The sequence below is a fragment of the Bufo bufo genome, chromosome 1, assembly GCF_905171765.1.
Source record: "Bufo bufo chromosome 1, aBufBuf1.1, whole genome shotgun sequence".
NCBI classification, from domain to species: Eukaryota; Metazoa; Chordata; class Amphibia; order Anura; family Bufonidae; genus Bufo; species Bufo bufo.
Window position 1 is genome coordinate 375,129,074 of NC_053389.1, and position 18,587 is coordinate 375,147,660.

The 18,587-nt window shown below is 46.9% G+C and overlaps 1 protein-coding gene across 7 annotated transcripts in view; it reads right to left on the reverse strand.

Annotated features, from left to right (window-relative positions):
• Positions 1–18,587, reverse strand: part of ACSL6 (acyl-CoA synthetase long chain family member 6) — a 658,958-nt gene that overhangs the window by 44,212 nt on the left and 596,159 nt on the right. For 6 of the 7 annotated variants that reach the window (XM_040405103.1, XM_040405087.1, XM_040405060.1 and 3 more), the window contains one exon: positions 1,072–1,188. The exons of the other annotated variant lie outside the window; for it this stretch is intronic. In XM_040405103.1, coding sequence (XP_040261037.1) covers positions 1,072–1,188 — 117 coding nt within the window. The remainder of the gene's footprint in view (positions 1–1,071; positions 1,189–18,587) is intronic. 7 annotated transcript variants of the gene reach the window in all.

Here is an 18,587-nt window from a genome sequence, read left to right on the forward strand (position 1 = left end):
TTTAAGGGCTGTATTACACCAATAGATTATATGACCAATTTCTGTCCAATTAAACCAATAGTTGGTATGTATAACAAAAGATATGTGTGTGTAAATGGCTTCCAGTGATAGCTCTCTCTGTATACACACTTACACAGAAAATGCATATAATCACTGATAGGACATCCACGTTGGACAACTTAAAGGGACACTGACAGGCCCTATAAACATATTTAGATATTCATATGCTGTCATAGGTCTTATAATGTGTATGCCAATCATAAGTGTACCCCCTGTCCGCATTTCAAACACTGTAAAATCACTTGCCTTTGTGCCCAAGGGGCGGTCTTTCTCCTGCATTTGTGCCCAGCCGCGCCCCAACTGCTGTTTCCTAGCGCCGCCCAGCTCATTATTATTCACTGCGCTGGGCGGCTTTTCCAGTCTCCGAATCTGCAAGATCCTGCGCATGCCAAATAGTAACGTATGGGCATCGGCCTCACTTGGAGCTTCTGCGCGTGCGCCGGATACCTTACCCGGCACCCTCACTCGCCGGAATCGTAGTGCGCCTGCGTCCTAAAACCTTCAATGCAGCGGCTTCAGCGTCTCCTGCGCAGTTAATAATAATGAGCTGGGCGGTGCTAGGAAACGGCAGTTGGAGCGCGGCTTGGCACAAATGCAGGAAAAAGACCGCCCATTGGGCACAAAGGCAAGTGATTCACATATGAATATAAAGTTGATTTTACAGTGTTTGAAATGCAGACAGGGGGTACACTTATATGATTGGCATACACATTATAAGACCTATGACAGCATATGCATATCTAAATATGTTTATAGGGCCTGTCAGTGTCCCTTTAAGTCAGAAAGAAACAGAGAATTAAATATATAAAATACAAGTTTTATGGAATGTTTTTTTCTCAAAAAAATATACATCAATCTCCTGCTCTATAACATACTGCCTGAAGATTACACTGCATTTTGTGTTAACAGGTTCTCTTTAAAAGGTTAAGCAGACTATGATATTGATAGCATAAGCACAGGCCATGTAGTCATGAAAAATACCAATTTATGATGGAAAAAAAATTGACTTACTGGTAACCACTTTCCAATGTCTCCAGTGTAAAGCCAGCCATCCTGATCTAAAGCTTCTTCTGTCTTGTCTTTATCTTTAAGGTAGCCTTTAAATACATTTGGTCCTTTTACACATATCTGAAAGAGATACAATGGCACACCTTATTAAGTATTGAAAATGCTGAAGCCTTTTCACATGGATCTAGAGTTGTTGCGATACCAACATTTTGATTCAGTTTCGATACCATAAAAAAGTATATACTCGATACCATTCGATACCACGCAAAAAAAATAAAACAAAAAAGCCACGTGCATTCCGCATTTGAAAAAATGGCGAATCGCGCAGATTTTTTTTATTTTAATAGTTTGGACTTTATGGACGTGGCGATGTTTATTTATTTATTGTTTATATATTTTATATGTAAAATTGGGAAAGAGGGCAGTGCTCCAGACAAAAAATACCTAGTAGCCATTGGCTCCTGAACTGAAAAATTTAGGAGCCAAATTAAATTTTTAATCGCCAAATCGAAACCGAATCAAAATTTGGGTATTGTGACAACGCTACGCCGATCAGATCGGCGTAGGGTTGTTTCGATACCAAAATTTAGATTCGCTTTCGTCACTATATAAAAGTATTGCGATACTCAATACCGCGCGGGAAAAAAAAAAACACCAAAAAAAGCTGCGTGCATTTCGCATTTTATGAAACGTTCGGCCCATAATAGAACAGTCCTATCCTATTTTTTGGGGTGACAAGGTGACTAAAAAATGGCGAATCGCATGTTTTTTATTTATTTATTTCTGTTCAGGATGCATCAGGATGTCTTCAGTTCAGTCTTTTTGACTGATCAGGCAAAAGATAAAACCGCAGCATGCTACGGTTTTATCTCTGGCGAAAAAAACTGAAGACTTGCCGGAATGCCATTTTTTCCCATAGGAATGTATTAGTGCCAGATCCAGCATTCAAAATACCAGAATGCCGGATCCGTCCATCCGGTCTGCGCATGCACAGACCGATAAAATTGTGTAAAAAGATACAAGACGGATCCGTCTGTCTGCATGACAAGTGGAGAGACGGATCCGTTCTTGCAATGCATTTGTGATATGCATCCGCATCCGGATGCGTCTCACAAATGCTTTCAGTCACATCCAGATCGGCGGATCCGGCGGGCAGTTCTGACGATGGAACTGCTTGCCGGATCACACTGTCGCAAGTGTGAAAGTAGCCTTGGCTCCGGATGCGTCCTGGGTGCATTGCGGAAAACCCGGCGGGTAGGCACGCAATTGCAGTCAGTTTTGACTGCGATTGCGTTCCGTTGTTAAGTTTTTATCGCGTGGGTGCAATGCGTTTTGCACGCGCGTGATAAAAAACTGAATGTGGTACCCAGACCCGAACTTCTTCACTGAAGTTCAGGTTTGGGTTCAAGATTGTGTAGATGTAATTATTTTCCCTTATAACATGGTTATAAGGGAAAATAATAGCATTCTTAAGTAAAATAGGGCTGGAGGGGTTAAAAAAAAAAATAATAATAATTTAACTCACCTTAATCCACTTGTTCGCGCAGCCCGGCTTCTCTTCTGTCTTCATCTGTGAGGAAAAGGACCTGTGGTGACGTCACTGCGCTCATCACATGGTTCATCACATGATCCATCACCATGGTAATGAACCATGTGATGAGCTCAGTGACATCACCACAGGTCCTGAACAAAGAACAGGAGAGCGGCAGCTACGCGATCAATTGGAGGAGGTAGTTAATAATTTTATTTTAATTTTTTTTTAACCCTCATTGGCACTGCGCCACCAATGTTTATTATTGTCATGCCCCACTCTGACGATGTGCGGAGGTCGCCCAGGATTGCTGCACGAGTTTAGTGTTTGTTTTGGAGTCGTTCTGGATCCGCCCCTCATCAGGTGCACTGGGTGGAGTCATTAGTTTAAATAGCTCCTCTGCCCAGTGCCCTGAGCGGATTATATTCATTATTGTGATCTTGGAAGCTAGGAAGGAAGGTTGGCTGTCTGCTCCAGCTCAGGAAGATAAGTGTTGTTTCTAGTTGGTTGTTTTGTGTCATCTTTCCCATCCAGGTTCTGTGCGAGCAGGCTGCTCCTAATTCCCACTTCACCATCTCAGGGAATTCAGGGTTTTGTCAGCCCAGGCACGGGGACATCTCAGATCTACCTTCAAGATCTGTAGATGGGCTGAGCAGTGCAGAGAAAGAGGTCAGGGATTAGCTAGGAGGTGACCCTTCCCTGTCTCTCGCCCAGAGCCTGGTTGGTTCGTTATCTGTCATACTGAGTGCACGCCCGCCGTGACATTATAATCCACCATACTGTGACTGCCATCACTCAGCGCTTTTGTGATGGCGTCAATTGATGCACTGGTTGACCGCATGCAGGATTTATCCCTAGAGGTTGCGGATCTGCGTTGGACGGTCACACAGTGTCAGAGGTTTCTGGCATCAGGTACAGGTCAAATTGGTGGGGAGCCTAAAGTCGCTCCCCTGTAAGTCGACAGATTTACAGGGAGTACGGATGATTTTTTCCGCTTTAAAGAGTCATGCAAATTGTTCTTTCGACTGCGTCCATTTTCGTCAGGTAATGAGGATCAGAGGGTTGGTATCATCATGTCTCTGCTTAAAGGGGATGCTCAATCCTGGGCTTTTTCTCTGCCGCCCGGTTCTCTGGCTCTCCGGTCAGTGGAGGAATTTTTCCAAGCCCTGGGATTGATTTACGATGACCCAGATCGGGTCTTGATGGCAGAATCGAAATTGCATAACTTACTGCAGGGTGAACATACTGCAGAGGGTTACTGTACAGAGTTTAGGAGGTGGGCTACTGAGTCGGGGTGGAACGACCCCGCGTTACGTAGTCAGTTTTGTCAGGGGTTATCCGAAAGGTTGAAGGATGCCCTGGCTTTTTATGAGTATCCGGATACTTTAGAGAATGCAATGTCTTTGGCTATACGGTTGGATAGACGTATCCGAGAGAGGGGTAAGGGTCCCTCCGTGCAGGGGATCCCTCCTGCGTGTGGTTTTGTTTCTTCTTCTGCCCAGGGTGATATTGCTTATAACTCTGGTGTAGCGGAGGAACCCATGCAATTGGGTCAGATTTCCTGCCATTCTGATAGTAGAGACTTTAGGAAATTGCACAAACTATGTTACTTTTGTGGAAAGAGGGGTCATTTTATTTTTTCTTGTCCTCATTTTAAATCACAGGTGGAAGAGAAAAGGAAAAAAGAAAAAAAAAACTCCCTCACACTTGGTTGTATGAATGGTGTGGTGGAGCAGACAGGTATGCAAGCTCCCTGCAGTTCCCGTTTTCTCCTTTCAGCTATGGTGGCGCTAGAGTCAAAAAATGTGTTTGTTGATGTATTCCTTGATTGTGGTGCTGGGGTAAACTTAATTGACTTTCTTTTTCTTCAAGGCCTGGGACTAAGTACTTGCACGTTAGAGAACGAGATTCGTGTTTTTGCAATTGATTCTTCCCCTCTTTCTCAAAGGAGTCTCACTCACATTGTTCATGGTATTCATTTAAGGGTGGGTGATTCACATGGTGAAATTATTTCTTGTTTTGTCATGAAGGATTTGCCAGCTCCTATAGTTTTGGGGTTGCCATGGTTGATTAGACAAAACCCAATTATAGACTGGCAAGCGAAACAAATCATTGGTTGGAGCGAGTTTTGTTCGGACAATTGTCTTGTCACATCTATTTCTGAAGTGTCCATTACGGCTTTACCTCCGTATCTCTCAGATTTTGCGGATGTTTTTTCGGAGGGTGGGGCTCAGGAATTGCCCCCTCATCGGGACTATGATTGTCCAGTTAATCTCATTCCTGGCGCCAAGTTGCCAAAGTCTCGGCTTTACAACCTCTCTCAACCCGAAAGAGAGGTCATGCGAAAGTATGTCGCCGAGAGTTTGGCAAAGGGTCATATTAGACCATCTAAGTCTCCAGTGGCAGTAGGTTTGTTCTTTGTGAAAAAAAAAGATGGATCACTGAGACCGTGTTTGGATTTACGGGAGTTGAACCGTATTACAGTCCGGGATCCATATCCCCTGCCCTTGATCTCTGATCTTTTTGATCAGATTGTTGGAGCCAAGGTGTTCTCCAAGTTGGATTTGAGAGGAGCCTACAATCTGATCAGGATCAAGGAGGGGGGTGAGTGGAAAACGGCCTTCAATACGCACGAGGGTCATTTTGAAAACCTGGTGATGCCTTTTGGGTTGACGAACGCGCCAGCAGTATTTCAGCGATTCGTCAATGACATTTTTCATCACTTGGTGGGGAGGTTCGTAGTAGTTTACCTGGATGACATTTTAATTTATTCTCCTGATCTGAAGACCCATCAGGATCATGTGAGACAGGTTTTGACGATCCTTCGGGAGAATAAGTTGTATGCCAAATTGGAGAAATGTTTGTTTGCGGTGCAAGAGCTTCCGTTCTTGGGATACATGCTTTCTGATTCCGGTTTTCATATGGACCACGAAAAGGTCCGGGCGGTTCTGGAGTGGGACCGACCAGAGAATCAGAAAGCTTTGATGCGGTTCTTGGGGTTTACAAATTATTATAGGAAATTTATTTCGAATTATTCTACCCTAGTAAAACCTCTTACTGATATGACCAAGAAGGGCGCCGATGTCTCTGTCTGGTCGGATGAGGCGTTGCAGGCCTTTTCGGCTGTTAAGGAGCGTTTTGCGTCCGCTCCCATTCTGGTGCAGCCGGATGTGTCTCAACCATTCGTAGTGGAGGTTGATGCATCAGGTGGGGGTTGGGGCGGTGCTGTCACAGGGTTCATCTCCTGGCAAGTGGGTCCCATGTGCCTTCTTCTCCAAGAAGCTCTCGGTTGCCGAGAGGAATTATGATGTTGGAGATAGAGAGTTGTTGGCTATCAAGTTGGCCTTTGAGGAATGGCGCCACTGGTTGGAGGGGGCGTCTCACCCCGTTAGGGTGTATACTGACCATAAGAATTTGGCTTACCTGCAATCTGCCAAGCGTCTGAACCCTAGGCAGGCCAGATGGTCACTTTTTTTTTACCAGGTTCAATTTCGTGGTTACCTTTCGCCCAGGGGTCAAGAACGTCAAGGCTGATGCCTTGTCTCGCAGCTTCCCTGGGGGAGGTGATTCAGAAGATCCAGCGCCGATTTTGGCGGATGGAGTGGTGGTCTCCGCTCTGTACCCTGAATTGGTGATGGAGGTGTTGGGAGCTCAGGAGGGGGCTCCTGGTTCGTGTCCCCCAGGGAGGTTGTTTGTTCCTGAGGGCCTACGATACAAGGTGTTTAAGGAACATCACGATACTGTTCTCGCTGGACATCCTGGTGGTAAGTCCACCTGTGATCTGGTGTCCCGGAGGTTCTGGTGGCCAGGTTTGCGTAAGAGTATTGAGAATTACGTGGCAGCTTGTGAAACCTGCGCTCGGTCTAAGGTTGCTCATACTCGACCGCCTGGTTCACTTCTTCCATTGTCTATTCCATCTCGTCCTTGGACACATTTGTCCATGGACTTTATTACGGACCTACCGAGTTCCTCCGGGAGAACAGTGATTTTGGTGGTAGTCGATCGTTTCAGTAAAATGGCTCACTTTATACCACTAACAAGTCTGCCTAACGCTAAGACTCTTGCGCAGATTTTTGTGGATAATATTGTTAAATTGCACGGTATTCCTTCGGATATTGTCTCTGATAGGGGCACGCAGTTTGTCTCCAGGTTTTGGAGGGCATTCTGCTCTCGACTTGGCATTCAACTTTCTTTCTCGTCGGCTTTTCATCCACAGTCGAATGGTCAGACGGAGCGTACCAATCAAAACCTGGAGACCTACTTGAGGTGCTTTGTGGCTGAGAATCAGGAGGACTGGTCCTCGTTCTTGCCCTTAGCAGAATTTGCATTGAATAACCGTAGGCAGGAGTCCACAGGTAAGTCGCCATTTTTTGGCGCATACGGTTTCCATCCTCAGTTTGGTACCTTTTCTGGGTCTGGTTCCTCCGGGATGCCAGAGGAGGAGAGATTCTCTTCTGCCTTATCCTCTATCTGGCGGGGGATTCAAGGGAATTTGGAGAGGATGGGTGAGAGGTATAAACGAATGGCTGACAGGAGACGTGTGACTGGTCCGGACCTGTGGTGTGGGTGATTTGGTGTGGTTGTCCACTAGGAATATCAAGTTGAGAATGCCATCTTGGAAACTGGGTCCAAGATTTGTTGGTCCATATAAGATTTCTGCTGTGATCAATCCTGTGGCATTTCGACTTGATCTGCCGCAGACTTGGAGGATCCACGATGTCTTCCACAAGTCTTTACTAAAAAAATATGTTAAACCGGTGGTACCATCGCCATTGCCTCCTCCTCCTGTTCTGGTCGAGGGAAACTTGGAGTTCGAGATCTCCAGGATTCTCGACTCGAGAGTTCTGCGGGGTTCCCTCCAGTACCTGGTTCACTGGAGGGGATACGGTCCTGAGGAGAGGATGTGGGTTCCGGCGTCAGATGTCAACGCCAGCCGTCTGGTGAGGGCCTTTCATAGGTCCCATCCGGATAAGGTTGGTCCAGGGTGTCCGGAGGTCACCCGTAGAGGGGGGGGGTACTGTCATGCCCCACTCTGACGATGTGCGGAGGTCGGCCAGGATTGCTGCACGAGTTTAGTGTTTGTTTTGGAGTCGTGCTGGATCCGTCCCTCATCAGGTGCACTGGGTGGAGTCATTAGTTTAAATAGCTCCTCTGCCCAGTGCCCTGAGCGGATTATATTCATTATTGTGATCTTGGAAGCTAGGAAGGAAGGTTGGCTGTCTGCTCCAGCTCAGGAAGATAAGTGTTGTTTCTAGTTGGTTGTTTTGTGTCATCTTTCCCATCCAGGTTCTGTGCGAGCAGGCTGCTCCTAATTCCCACTTCACCATCTCAGGGAATTCAGGGTTTTGTCAGCCCAGGCACGGGGACATCTCAGATCTACCTTCAAGATCTGTAGATGGGCTGAGAAGTGCAGAGAAAGAGGTCAGGGATTAGCTAGGAGGTGACCCTTCCCTGTCTCTCGCCCAGAGCCTGGTTGGTTCGTTATCTGTCATACTGAGTGCACGCCCGCCGTGACAATTATACTGTATTAAAAGTTAAAGACGACCTTATATGGGTCCGGACTTTAAGCAGCAGGCTACACAGAGCGGAGCCCAGGGATGTCCCAGCACTTACTATTATTCCTGGGCGCCGCTCCGTTCGCCAGCTGAGCCTGTGCCCCATTACAGTCTCCTGCAGTCCTGCTCCATATGATAAATACTATCGGAGCAATGGGGAGGAGACAGCAGCTTCTCTAGTGGGCGTTCCTTCTCCCTGCACTGCGATTGGACAGCGCTACAGCCAGGGGAGAAGGAACGCCCACTAGAGAAGCTGCTGTTTCCTCCCCATTGCTCCGATAGTAATTAGCATATGGAGCAGGACTGCAGGAGACTGCAATGGGGCACAGGCGCACAGCGGGCGAACGGAGCGGCGCCCAGGAATAATAGTAAGTGCTGGGACATCCCTGAGCACCGCTCTATGTAGCCTGCTGCTTAACAAAGTCCGAACCCATGAAAAGTCCTATCATTGGTGGCGCAGTGCGCCCGCCCTGCCTCCGCCCCTCTCTCCCCATTGGTGGCAGCGGCAGCAGCAGCACAGGGGGAGGGAGAGACTGCTTCCTTCTCCCCTGGGCTGCTGAGGGAACATGAGCACCGTCAGCAGCACGCTCATGTTCAGAGATACTAGACTGCGCAGAAGCGCAGGCCAGTATCGAAAAAATGGAAATCCCAGTATCGTATCGATACCGGGACAAAAGTATTGATTGGGTATCGAAATTTCGATACCCGCAACAACCCTACATGGATCTAGAGCACCCACATTAATTCCTCCAGTTGCTCTGCTAAATTTATTTCAAGCTGCAGATCAAGGGATGTGCCCTTTCTCAGAGGGCATATGTCACAGCACAGTGTGGATAGTAAACTCCACACTGAACACAACAGGGAAGGGAGAAGATACTAGGCCTGGAAACTAGGGAAAGGGGAAAGGTCACCACTTAGTGAATCCCTAAAGCGAGCCCTGACTACTATCAGTATGAACAGACCTCGATGGTAGGAATGTTCATACGCAGGAACCTTGAGCCCTATCTGACCCTGAAGGGCCCTGGAAATAGTGTCAGGACAAAAGATGACCTGTTCCTTCCCAACTGAAGGAACAGAAGACTCCTTCAGGCCTAATACCGAAATATAGGGAGAAAAAACAAACAAGAAATAGGGAAAAGACACTTAACTCCGAAGTACGTGGACGAGTAGGAACTCAGAAGAGAACCAAATACAAGCACTTCCACAACCAGGTAGGAGCTATCAACCGCATAGCATGATGGGTGAGACCAGACTAAATAGAGGAGTTGGAATGACCACTTAAGCTACACCGGAGACAAGAGATGTAGTCAAAACCAGCAACAACACAGAAACAAGTGAAACCAAAGAGGCTGTCAGATCGCATTACGTGCAGCCAGTCTCTTAGATCTTCTGACCCCCATCACGGGAGAGACCATGACAGCATATCCTTTCTGCATCAGCTTTCTCCTTAACACTGTCAGTAGATAGGGCTGGTGTCAAGAACAGAACTAAGCATGTGTGTCCACCTCAACAATGTTACTGAGGCGGACAGAGAAAAAAGGAAAAGAACAGCAGGTGGCGCTATACAGATATATTTTATTGAAGAACTCATTGACTATACTAAATTTTAGTTACATGCATCTACAAAAGTATTCAGAGCCAAATGCTGGTTTGAAAAATGTAGATTATTTTTTTTCATGGAATAACCTCTTTAACAGAGACCTAACTAAAATAAATTAAAAATATTAATAATATGCTGGGATATCACTTGAGGTTGCAGTCCTAAAGTCAAATGCCACAATCGGAAATCCTGAGAGCAGTACAGAAATTAAAAATATGCAAGACTGTGCATCTGATGACAACTTGCATGCTCCCAATTATGTTCAGTTACAGGGAGACTGTGAAGAAATTGCATTAATCTAAATTGCCATATACACACAAAATCGAAATATAGCTGCCACAGTAGAATGGTGCTTGCAGAAATTCATGTGCATCACACCAAAACAACCCCATTCAAATGAATAGAAAGGATTCTCAACAAATCTGCCACGTGTTAAGGCTCCTTTTTAGAGATTTGGCTCCTCATAACAATCCTGCACCTGACAGAAATGAGAACCATCAGAATCAGAAAGCTTTCAGTCTAATATTAAGTAAATCTATCGAAGTGACCTGAAGGCCACTGCTAACAATTGGGTTTTGCAAATTTTATGTTATCTAATGTATGGTTAGGTATAACATGATGTTATAGGAATGTTATATATCTTCTGGCTGAACCAAAGGGTTAAAGGGGTTGTGCGGGTTCAGAGCTGAACCTGGACATATACCCATTTTCAACCCTCTGGCCCCCTGACATCAGCATCTGATGGGGGCTTTTTTATTCCCGGTGACGTCACTGGCTGTGATGGGCAGGCCTTAGCACTGCCCTAGCCTTTTTACAGGCTAGGGCAGCACTAAAGCCCGCCTATTAGTACTGGTGACATCACTGGGATCACTGTTAGGCGGAAGCCTCCGCCTAGCTTTCCCCATGGAGACTCTGGAACGTCCCCAGATCTCCCAAAATATCTTTATCCTGCCAAATTCAGCACAGGGCAAAGAAGAGCATAGAAGGATGAAATACTCCGGTACTCATGTCAGGGGCACTGTCATGGATAATGTTGCAGAAAGCTGGAACTTATAAATAAACATCTGACTGGCTTGATCCCAAACTAAGGAGCATATGGGTGAGACCTATAAAACCCCTAGAGCTCTCCCTGACTGCTATGCCCATGCACAGGTCTTAATGGTAGACGATTGCATGCCCTCGTACCTCATACTATGTGACACCTGAAAACCCTATAATAGTGAGGGGACATGACCACCGGCTCCCTGCACTTAATACGGACAGAGTCAGGGTCACCTACAATCAAGCCAGCAAGGAACCACAAATAAAGGAAACAGACTAATCTGAGGAATCAGGAGAAGCAGCCTCCAGCAGAGAACACAATACAAGAAGAAGTATAAACCGCAAAGTGAGGCAGTATGTGGGGGAACATAAAGGGAGACAATCAGTGCAAATAGGTGACAGCTGGGAGCAGGAAAGGAGATGAGAAAGTGAAACCAAAACAAAGAACATCATACAACAGGTAGAGAAGAACGTCTGCCAGATCTTCTCACAGAGCTGGCGGTGACAGTACCACTCCCTCTACGGGTGGACTCCGGACACTCAGAGCCCACCTTCTCAGGATGAGACCTATGGAAAGCCCTGATGAGACGAGTGGTCTTAATGTCCAACAGTGGGACCCACATCCTCTCCTTAGGACCATAAACCTCCCAATGAACGAGATACTGGAGAGAACCGCGGATAATGCGAGAATCTTCAATCCTAGAGACCTGAAATTCAAAATTACCATCAACAACAATCGGAGGAGCAGGCAAAGAGGAGGGTACAGTGGGTTGGACATAAGGTTTTAATAGGGACCTGTGAAAAACATTATGGATCTTCCAAGTCTGAGGAAGATCAAGACGGAAGGCAACGGGATTGATGACGGACAAGATCTTGTAAGGCCCAATAAACCTAGGACCCAACTTCCAGGAGGGAACCTTCAGTTTGATATTCTTTGTAGACAACCACACCAGATCCCCCACATTCAGGTCCGAACCAGGCACACGTCTCTTATCCGCCACACGCTTATATCTCTCACTCATCCTATTCAGATTACCCTGAATCTTTTGCCAAATAAATGACAAAGATGAGGAAAATCTCTCCTCATCAGGTAAACCAGAAGACCCCTCTCCAGAGAATGTCCCAAACTGCGGATGAAACCCATATGCACCAAAAAATGGTGACTTATCAGAGGACTCCTGGCGACGGTTATTTAAAGCAAACTCAGCAAGGGACAAAAAAGAACAACAATCCTCCTGATTCTCCGCCACAAAACAGCGCAGATATGTCTCCAGATTCTGATTGACGCGTTCGGTCTGACCATTCGACTGCAGGTGAAAAGCAGAAGAGAACGACAACCGAACCCCCAAGCGAGAACAGAAGGCCTTCCAGAATCTGGAAACAAATTGCGTGCCCCTATCAGAAACGATGTCTGAAGGAATGCCATGCAATTTAACAATGTGATCAACAAACGCTTGCGCCAGCGTCTTAGAATTGGGTAACCCAGGAAAGGGAATGAAATGCGCCATTTTGATAAAACGGTCCACTACTATTAGAATCACAGTCTTCCCTGAGGAACAAGGCAGGTCCGTAATGAAGTCCATTGACAGATGCGTCCAAGGACAGGAAGGAATGGGTAACGAGAGGAGAGAACCCGATGGCCGTGAATGAGGGACCTTGGCACGAGCGCAGGTCTCGCAGGCTGCCACAAAACCCTCAATCGTCTTACGAAGAGCCGGCCACCAGAATCTCCGAGCAATGAGATCTACTGTGGCTCTGCTCCCCGGGTGCCCAGCAAGGACAGTATCGTGGTGCTCCTTAAAAACCTTGTGTCATAAAGCGAGAGGCACAAACAACCTCCCAGGGGGACAAAGATCAGGAGCCTCTGCCTGGCCTTCCTGAACCTCTGCCTCCAAATCAGGATAAAGAGCAGAGACAACCACCCCTTCAGCCAAAATGGGACCCAGGTCTTCAAAGTTTCCCCCTCCCGGAAAGCAACGTGACAGGGCATTTGCCTTCACATTTTTAACCCCAGTGCGGAACGTAACAACAAAATTAAACCTAGAAAAGAACAAAGACCATCTGGCCTGTCTCGGGTTAAGGCACTTGGCTGATTCCAAGTAGGCCAGATTCTTATAACACGGTAATAGGTTGTCTGGCTCGATCTAACCAATGGCGCCATTCCTCAAAAGCTAATTTGATGGCCAACAACTCCCTATCTCCCACATCGTAATTTCTCTCTGCAGAGGAGACTTTTCTTGAGAAAAAGGCACACGGTCGCCATTTGGCAGAAGAGGGACCCTGAGACAAGACCGCACCCACACCCACCTCAGAAGCGTCCACCTCAACAATAAAAGGTAGAGAGACATCAGGTTGTACCAAAATGGGAGCGGAAGCAAAACTCTCTTTGATACTAGAAAAGGCTTTAAGCGCATCTACCGACCACGAAGAAAAATCTACCCCCTTTTTAGTTATATCAGTGAGTGGCTTAACAACAGAGGAATAATTCAAAATGTACTTTCTGTAATAATTGGCAAAACCCAAAAACCGCATCAGCGCCTTCTGATTCTCAGGAAGCTCCCAATCAAGCACAGCGCAGACCTTCTCAAGGTCCATGCGAAAACCAGAAGCGGAGAGAAGAAAACCAAGAAATTGAATCTCCGGAGCCGCAAACACACATTTTTCCAGTTTAACGTACAGTCGTGGCCAAAAGTTTTGAGAATTACATAAATATTGGAAATTGGAAAACAATATTGCTTACTGGTAATTGGTTTTCTTGATACCAATGATAGCACCCCATGCAACCAGGGACCTCCCATCCGGGACAGGAAACCTGTGAAGATAAAAGGTTCACACCCCCACCAAGCACCAATGATAGTAATAAACAGTACTCCGGAGGTGAACACACATAAGAAAAGAGAGAGAGAGAGAGATCCAATACGGTACATTATAGCTCTTCTGAACGATACTGCTCATTAGGGAGCTTCCCTAAGAATCCTGTTGAGTAGTAGCAGGCTACTCCATATTAAACCTATTAGGGTAACTATAATACCTATAAATCTTTTTTTTTTTTTTGGGGGGAAGGGAAAATTTTGGGGGTGCCGTAATGGGTATCAAGAAAACCAATTACCGCTAAGCAATATTGTTTTCCCTTCACCCATGACGGCACCCCATGCGAGATAGACTATTAATAAGGAATTTAGGGAGGGACCACCGCCTGAAGCACCTTCCTACCAAAGGCGGTATCTGCGCGAAGTTGGAGCCTATAATGCTTCAAGAACGTGTGTGGAGAACTCCACGTTGCTGCTCTACAAATTTGAGCCAGAGAGGCATCCGCCTTCTCAGCCCAGGACGTAGCCACCGCATGGGTGGAGTGAGCTCCAAATCCCGAAGGGGGCGAGAGACCCTGTGCTAGGTAGGCTTCGGAAATGGCCCTTTTGACCCATCTAGCAATGACTGCCGTGGACACTTTCCGCCTCTTATTTCTACCCCAAAACTGAATAAGGAGGTTTTAGTCCAACCTCCAGGCCGAGGTAGACTCCAAAATAAGCTAACAGACATCTTTTGACGTCCAGGCAATGATACTCCCTTTCTAAATTATTGGAAGGATTTGTGAAGAAAGATGGAAGAATAACATCTTGTTTCTGTGGAAGCCCGTAACCATTTTTGGCTGGAAGTACGGGAGAGGCCTAATAATAACTGTCATCTAAGATCTGGGTATACGGTGGAAAAGCCGAGAAGGCTTGAATCTCTGAAATCCTTCTAGCTGAAGTAATGGCCAATAAAAAGGACATTTTAAAGGAGAGCATATCTATGGGGATTTCTGACAGAGGTTCAAAAGGTTTCTGCGACAGGGCCGTCAAGACCGTGTTTAAATCCCAAGGAGGGGACAAAGGTCTTATCGAAGGGTGGATCCTGGAGGCCGCTGAAAGAAACCTCTTAACCCAAGGATGAAGGGCCAGCTGTGTATCGAAAAAGTAACCCAAAGCTGCCACATGCACCCTCAGGGTGGAAGCCTTAAGCCCTTTATCGAGACCAGCTTAAAGAAAGTCTAGGACTCTTGAGACGTTTGGAGGAGAGAAGGGGTCAGGATTGACTTCTAAGAAGGAGGAGAATACCTCCCAGATCTTATTATATTTCCTAGCTGTAGTAGCTTTCCTACTTCCCAGAATGGTGGTCACTACTGATTGGGACAGACCCCGACCTAACCAAATCCCCCTTTCAGTCTCCACACTGCCAGGTGCAAAATTTTTGGATTGGGATGCATTATTGGGACTTGATGCAATAGATCAGGGCTGGCCAACCTGTGGCTCTCCAGCTGTTGTAAAACTACAACTCCCACTATTCCCTGCTGCAGGCTGATAGTTGTAGGCAGACTGGGCATGCTGGGAGTTGTAGTTTTGCAACAGCTGGAGAGCCGCAGGTTGGCCAGCCCTGCAATAGATCCTCCCGGGGAGGCAGAATCCATGGAGGGGCTATCGCTAAGTCTAAGAGGCAGGAGTACCAGGACCTTTTCGGCCACACTGGGGCAACTAGGGTAATTATCGCTTTCTCCCTCTGGACTTTCTTCAGGACCTGCGGAATTAGGGAAAAAGGAGGGAAGGCATAACCCTCCTCCTGAGACCAGTCCTGTGCCAATCCGTCTAGGGCTGTTGGATTGTCCAAACGATTTAGGGAGAAGAATCTTTCCACTTTCTTGTTCTTCCTGGAGGCAAACAGGTCCACTGTGGGGAGGCCAAATTTCTGAGTTAACTGGGAGAATACCTCTGGGTTTAGACACCAATCTCCCTGTCTTAGCTGGACGCGGCTCAGAAAATTTGGCCACTACATTCTCCTTCCCTTTTATGTGAACTGCCGACAGGGATAGATGTTTCTGTTCTGCTAACTGGAAAATCTGGTGACAGAGTATTGCCAGAGAAGGTACCCTTGTTCCACCTTGATGGTTGACGTATGCTACTGTTGTTGAGTTGTCCGAGTATAGAATTACTTTCTTGTGGGATATATCCGGAACTATCGCTTTTAACGCCATTTCCACTGCCTTTAGTTCTTTGAAGTTTGAAGTGGCTTTCCTGGTGTTCAAATCCCACCTCCCTTGCCAGCCTTTGTTTTCCGAGTGAGCCCCCCACCCCCATGGGCTGGCATCTGTAGTTATTAGTATCGGATCCCGAAAGGACCAGGGCACCCCTGCTGAAAGATTCTCTGGCACTGTCCACCAAAGAAGAGACATCCTCGCTTCCGCGGATAAATGGAAAGACTGGTCTAACGACTGTTTGCAGCCGTCCCATTGGCGCAGGATACATGACTGAAGCTTCCTCGTATGGGCCTGCGCATATGGGACTGCCAGAATTGTTGCTGTCAGGTGGCCCAGTACCGCCATCGCCCTTCTGATCGAGCAGAGGTAAGACCTGAAAAGATCCTAGACATGTTCCCTGATGGAGATTATCTTGGTGGACGGGAGGAAAGTTTTTTCTACCCGGGAATCTAACAGGATGCCTAAAAACACACAAGTCTGAGATGGTGACAGGCAAGACTTTTTCCAATTTATTTTCCAGCCCAGGTTTTTCAACAGGGAGCAGGAAACACCGATGTTCTGGATTAACTTTTCTTTGGTCTGGGAAATAAACAGGAAGTCGTCTAGATATGGCAGCAATGGAACCCCTGACAATCTTAGAAAGGAAGCCACCTCCGCAATCACTTCCTTGGGCCTTTGGTCCTGGGGCTTAAAAAGGAAGCCGCTGGATTTTTTAGGGAATCTATCTTTTTCCCTTCTGTCATACTGTCTACCCCTTTGTTTTTTATTCTGGTATCTATGAAAAAAGGGGGGGCGTTGAGAAACCGGAAAGCCCTTCTTTTTGTCTGAGGCTTTTTCAAGTATGCCCTCAAGAGATGACCCAAAAAGCCTGTCACCCTCACAAGGGATGGAGCACAGTCTGGCCTTCGAGCCCTGATCTGCTTTCCAGGATTTCAGCCAGATCGCTCTCCTCGCTGCATTGGTCATGGCGGATGATCTGGCTGAAAACCTAATCACATCTGTGGAGGCATCTGCTAAAAAGTCGGCGGCGTTAAAAAAGGTAGGAAGGGAGGCCAAAACTTCTTCTCTTGGCTTTTTTCCCCTGAGATGCTGTTCTAACTGTTCCAGCCACATATGCAGTGATCTTGAAACCCATGATGCAGCGACAGCAGGTCTCGGGCTGGTAGAGGACAATTCCCACGCCTTCTTTAAATAAAAATCAGACTTTTTGTCTAAAGGGTCAGATAGACTACCTAAGTCATCAAACGGTAGAGCAGACTTCTTGGCGATCTTTGCTACCGGGGCGTCTACTGTAGGGGCCTTGTCCCAAATAGCTGCTACTTTCTCATCAAAGGGATATTTGCTTTTAACTGAATTTGGAATAAAAAAATTTCCTATCAGGATTTTTCCATTCCTTTCTAATTAATGCTTGTACGTTTTCGTGAATGGTAAAAACCCTATGCTTCCTGGGGCCTAAACCCTGAAAAGCTAGATCTGCTGTTGACTTTGCCTGTTTCACATCCTCTAGCTCCATTGTCGCTCTGACTGCTTTAAGAAGGTTTTGGGTGTCCTCAGGTGAAAAAAAGGGGCTCCCTGCTTCCTCATTTTCTGACGATGTAGCGTCGTCAGAAAATAACTGACCCGCTTCTTTTTCCTCCATGTCGGAGAGGTCTAAATCAGAATCCCTAACTTCTGGGGATTTCTCTGGTGACCTATGGCGGCTTTTATTTAAAGACCTTAAGGAGGCCTTGACCTTAGATCTTATTAAGGACCTCATATTCTTGGAGAGACTCTGAAATTCTTCCGCCACCAATTTATCAATGCACGGCGTGCAAAACAGTTTAGAATAGGAGGATGCCAGGGCCACTTTGCATCCCGCACACTCCTTATGTTTCGTCTTTGAAGCCGCTTTTTTGGGGGTCTTTGCCACCTACAACAACCAAACAAACAACACCCCATTAATAAAAAAAAAGATCCACCTCACCACTGATCTTTTGTCCCCACTCCTCAGGACTGGTACCGGACTGGCAGCGCTCGAGGGTTCCAGGGGTTCGGCGCGTCCATCTACTGGCTCAGACATTTTTCTGGAAAAAGAGCCTCTTCAGCACAGTACTGTGTGCTACATCAGCTGGCTGGATTCCCCCCGAAGCCACATTTATATTTTAAGAGACGCGCCTAGGCTATTCCGGCGCTCTTCCCTACTTCAGTGTTAAGCCCCGCCCCCCTGCATCGGTAGCGTGTGCATGCGCAGACGCCTCCCTGACGCCGACAGGAAGCAGGGCACAGACGCCGAACAGCATGAGGGAAGCCGCCTGAACACGGCCACAGCGGCTCCCTCGGGATCGGCGCCGGAATGCGGGGGAAAGGCAGACTATAGGCAGCGGCCCCTGAGAGCCTTCAGCCGCCTGGGGGAGGCCACCTACCGGATAAAAAACCTGGGCTTCCCCCCAGCTGCAGGTGAGAACCATTCTTTAAGAGTATTCCAAGGAACTTCCTATCCGGAGGACAGGAAACCTGAACTGGTGCTTGGTGGGGGTGTGAACCTTTTATCTTCTCAGGTTTCCTGTCCCGGATGGGAGGTCCCTGGTCGCATGGGGTGCCGTCATGGGTGTAGGAAAAAGTTGCTGCTTAAGTTTTTATAATAGCAATTTGCATATACTCCAGAATGTTATGAAGAGTGATCAGATGAATTGCATAGTCCTTCTTTGCCATGAAAATTAACTTAATCCCAAAAAAAACTTTCCACTGCATTTCATTGCTGTCATTAAAGGATCTGCTGAGATCATTTCAGTAATCGTCTTG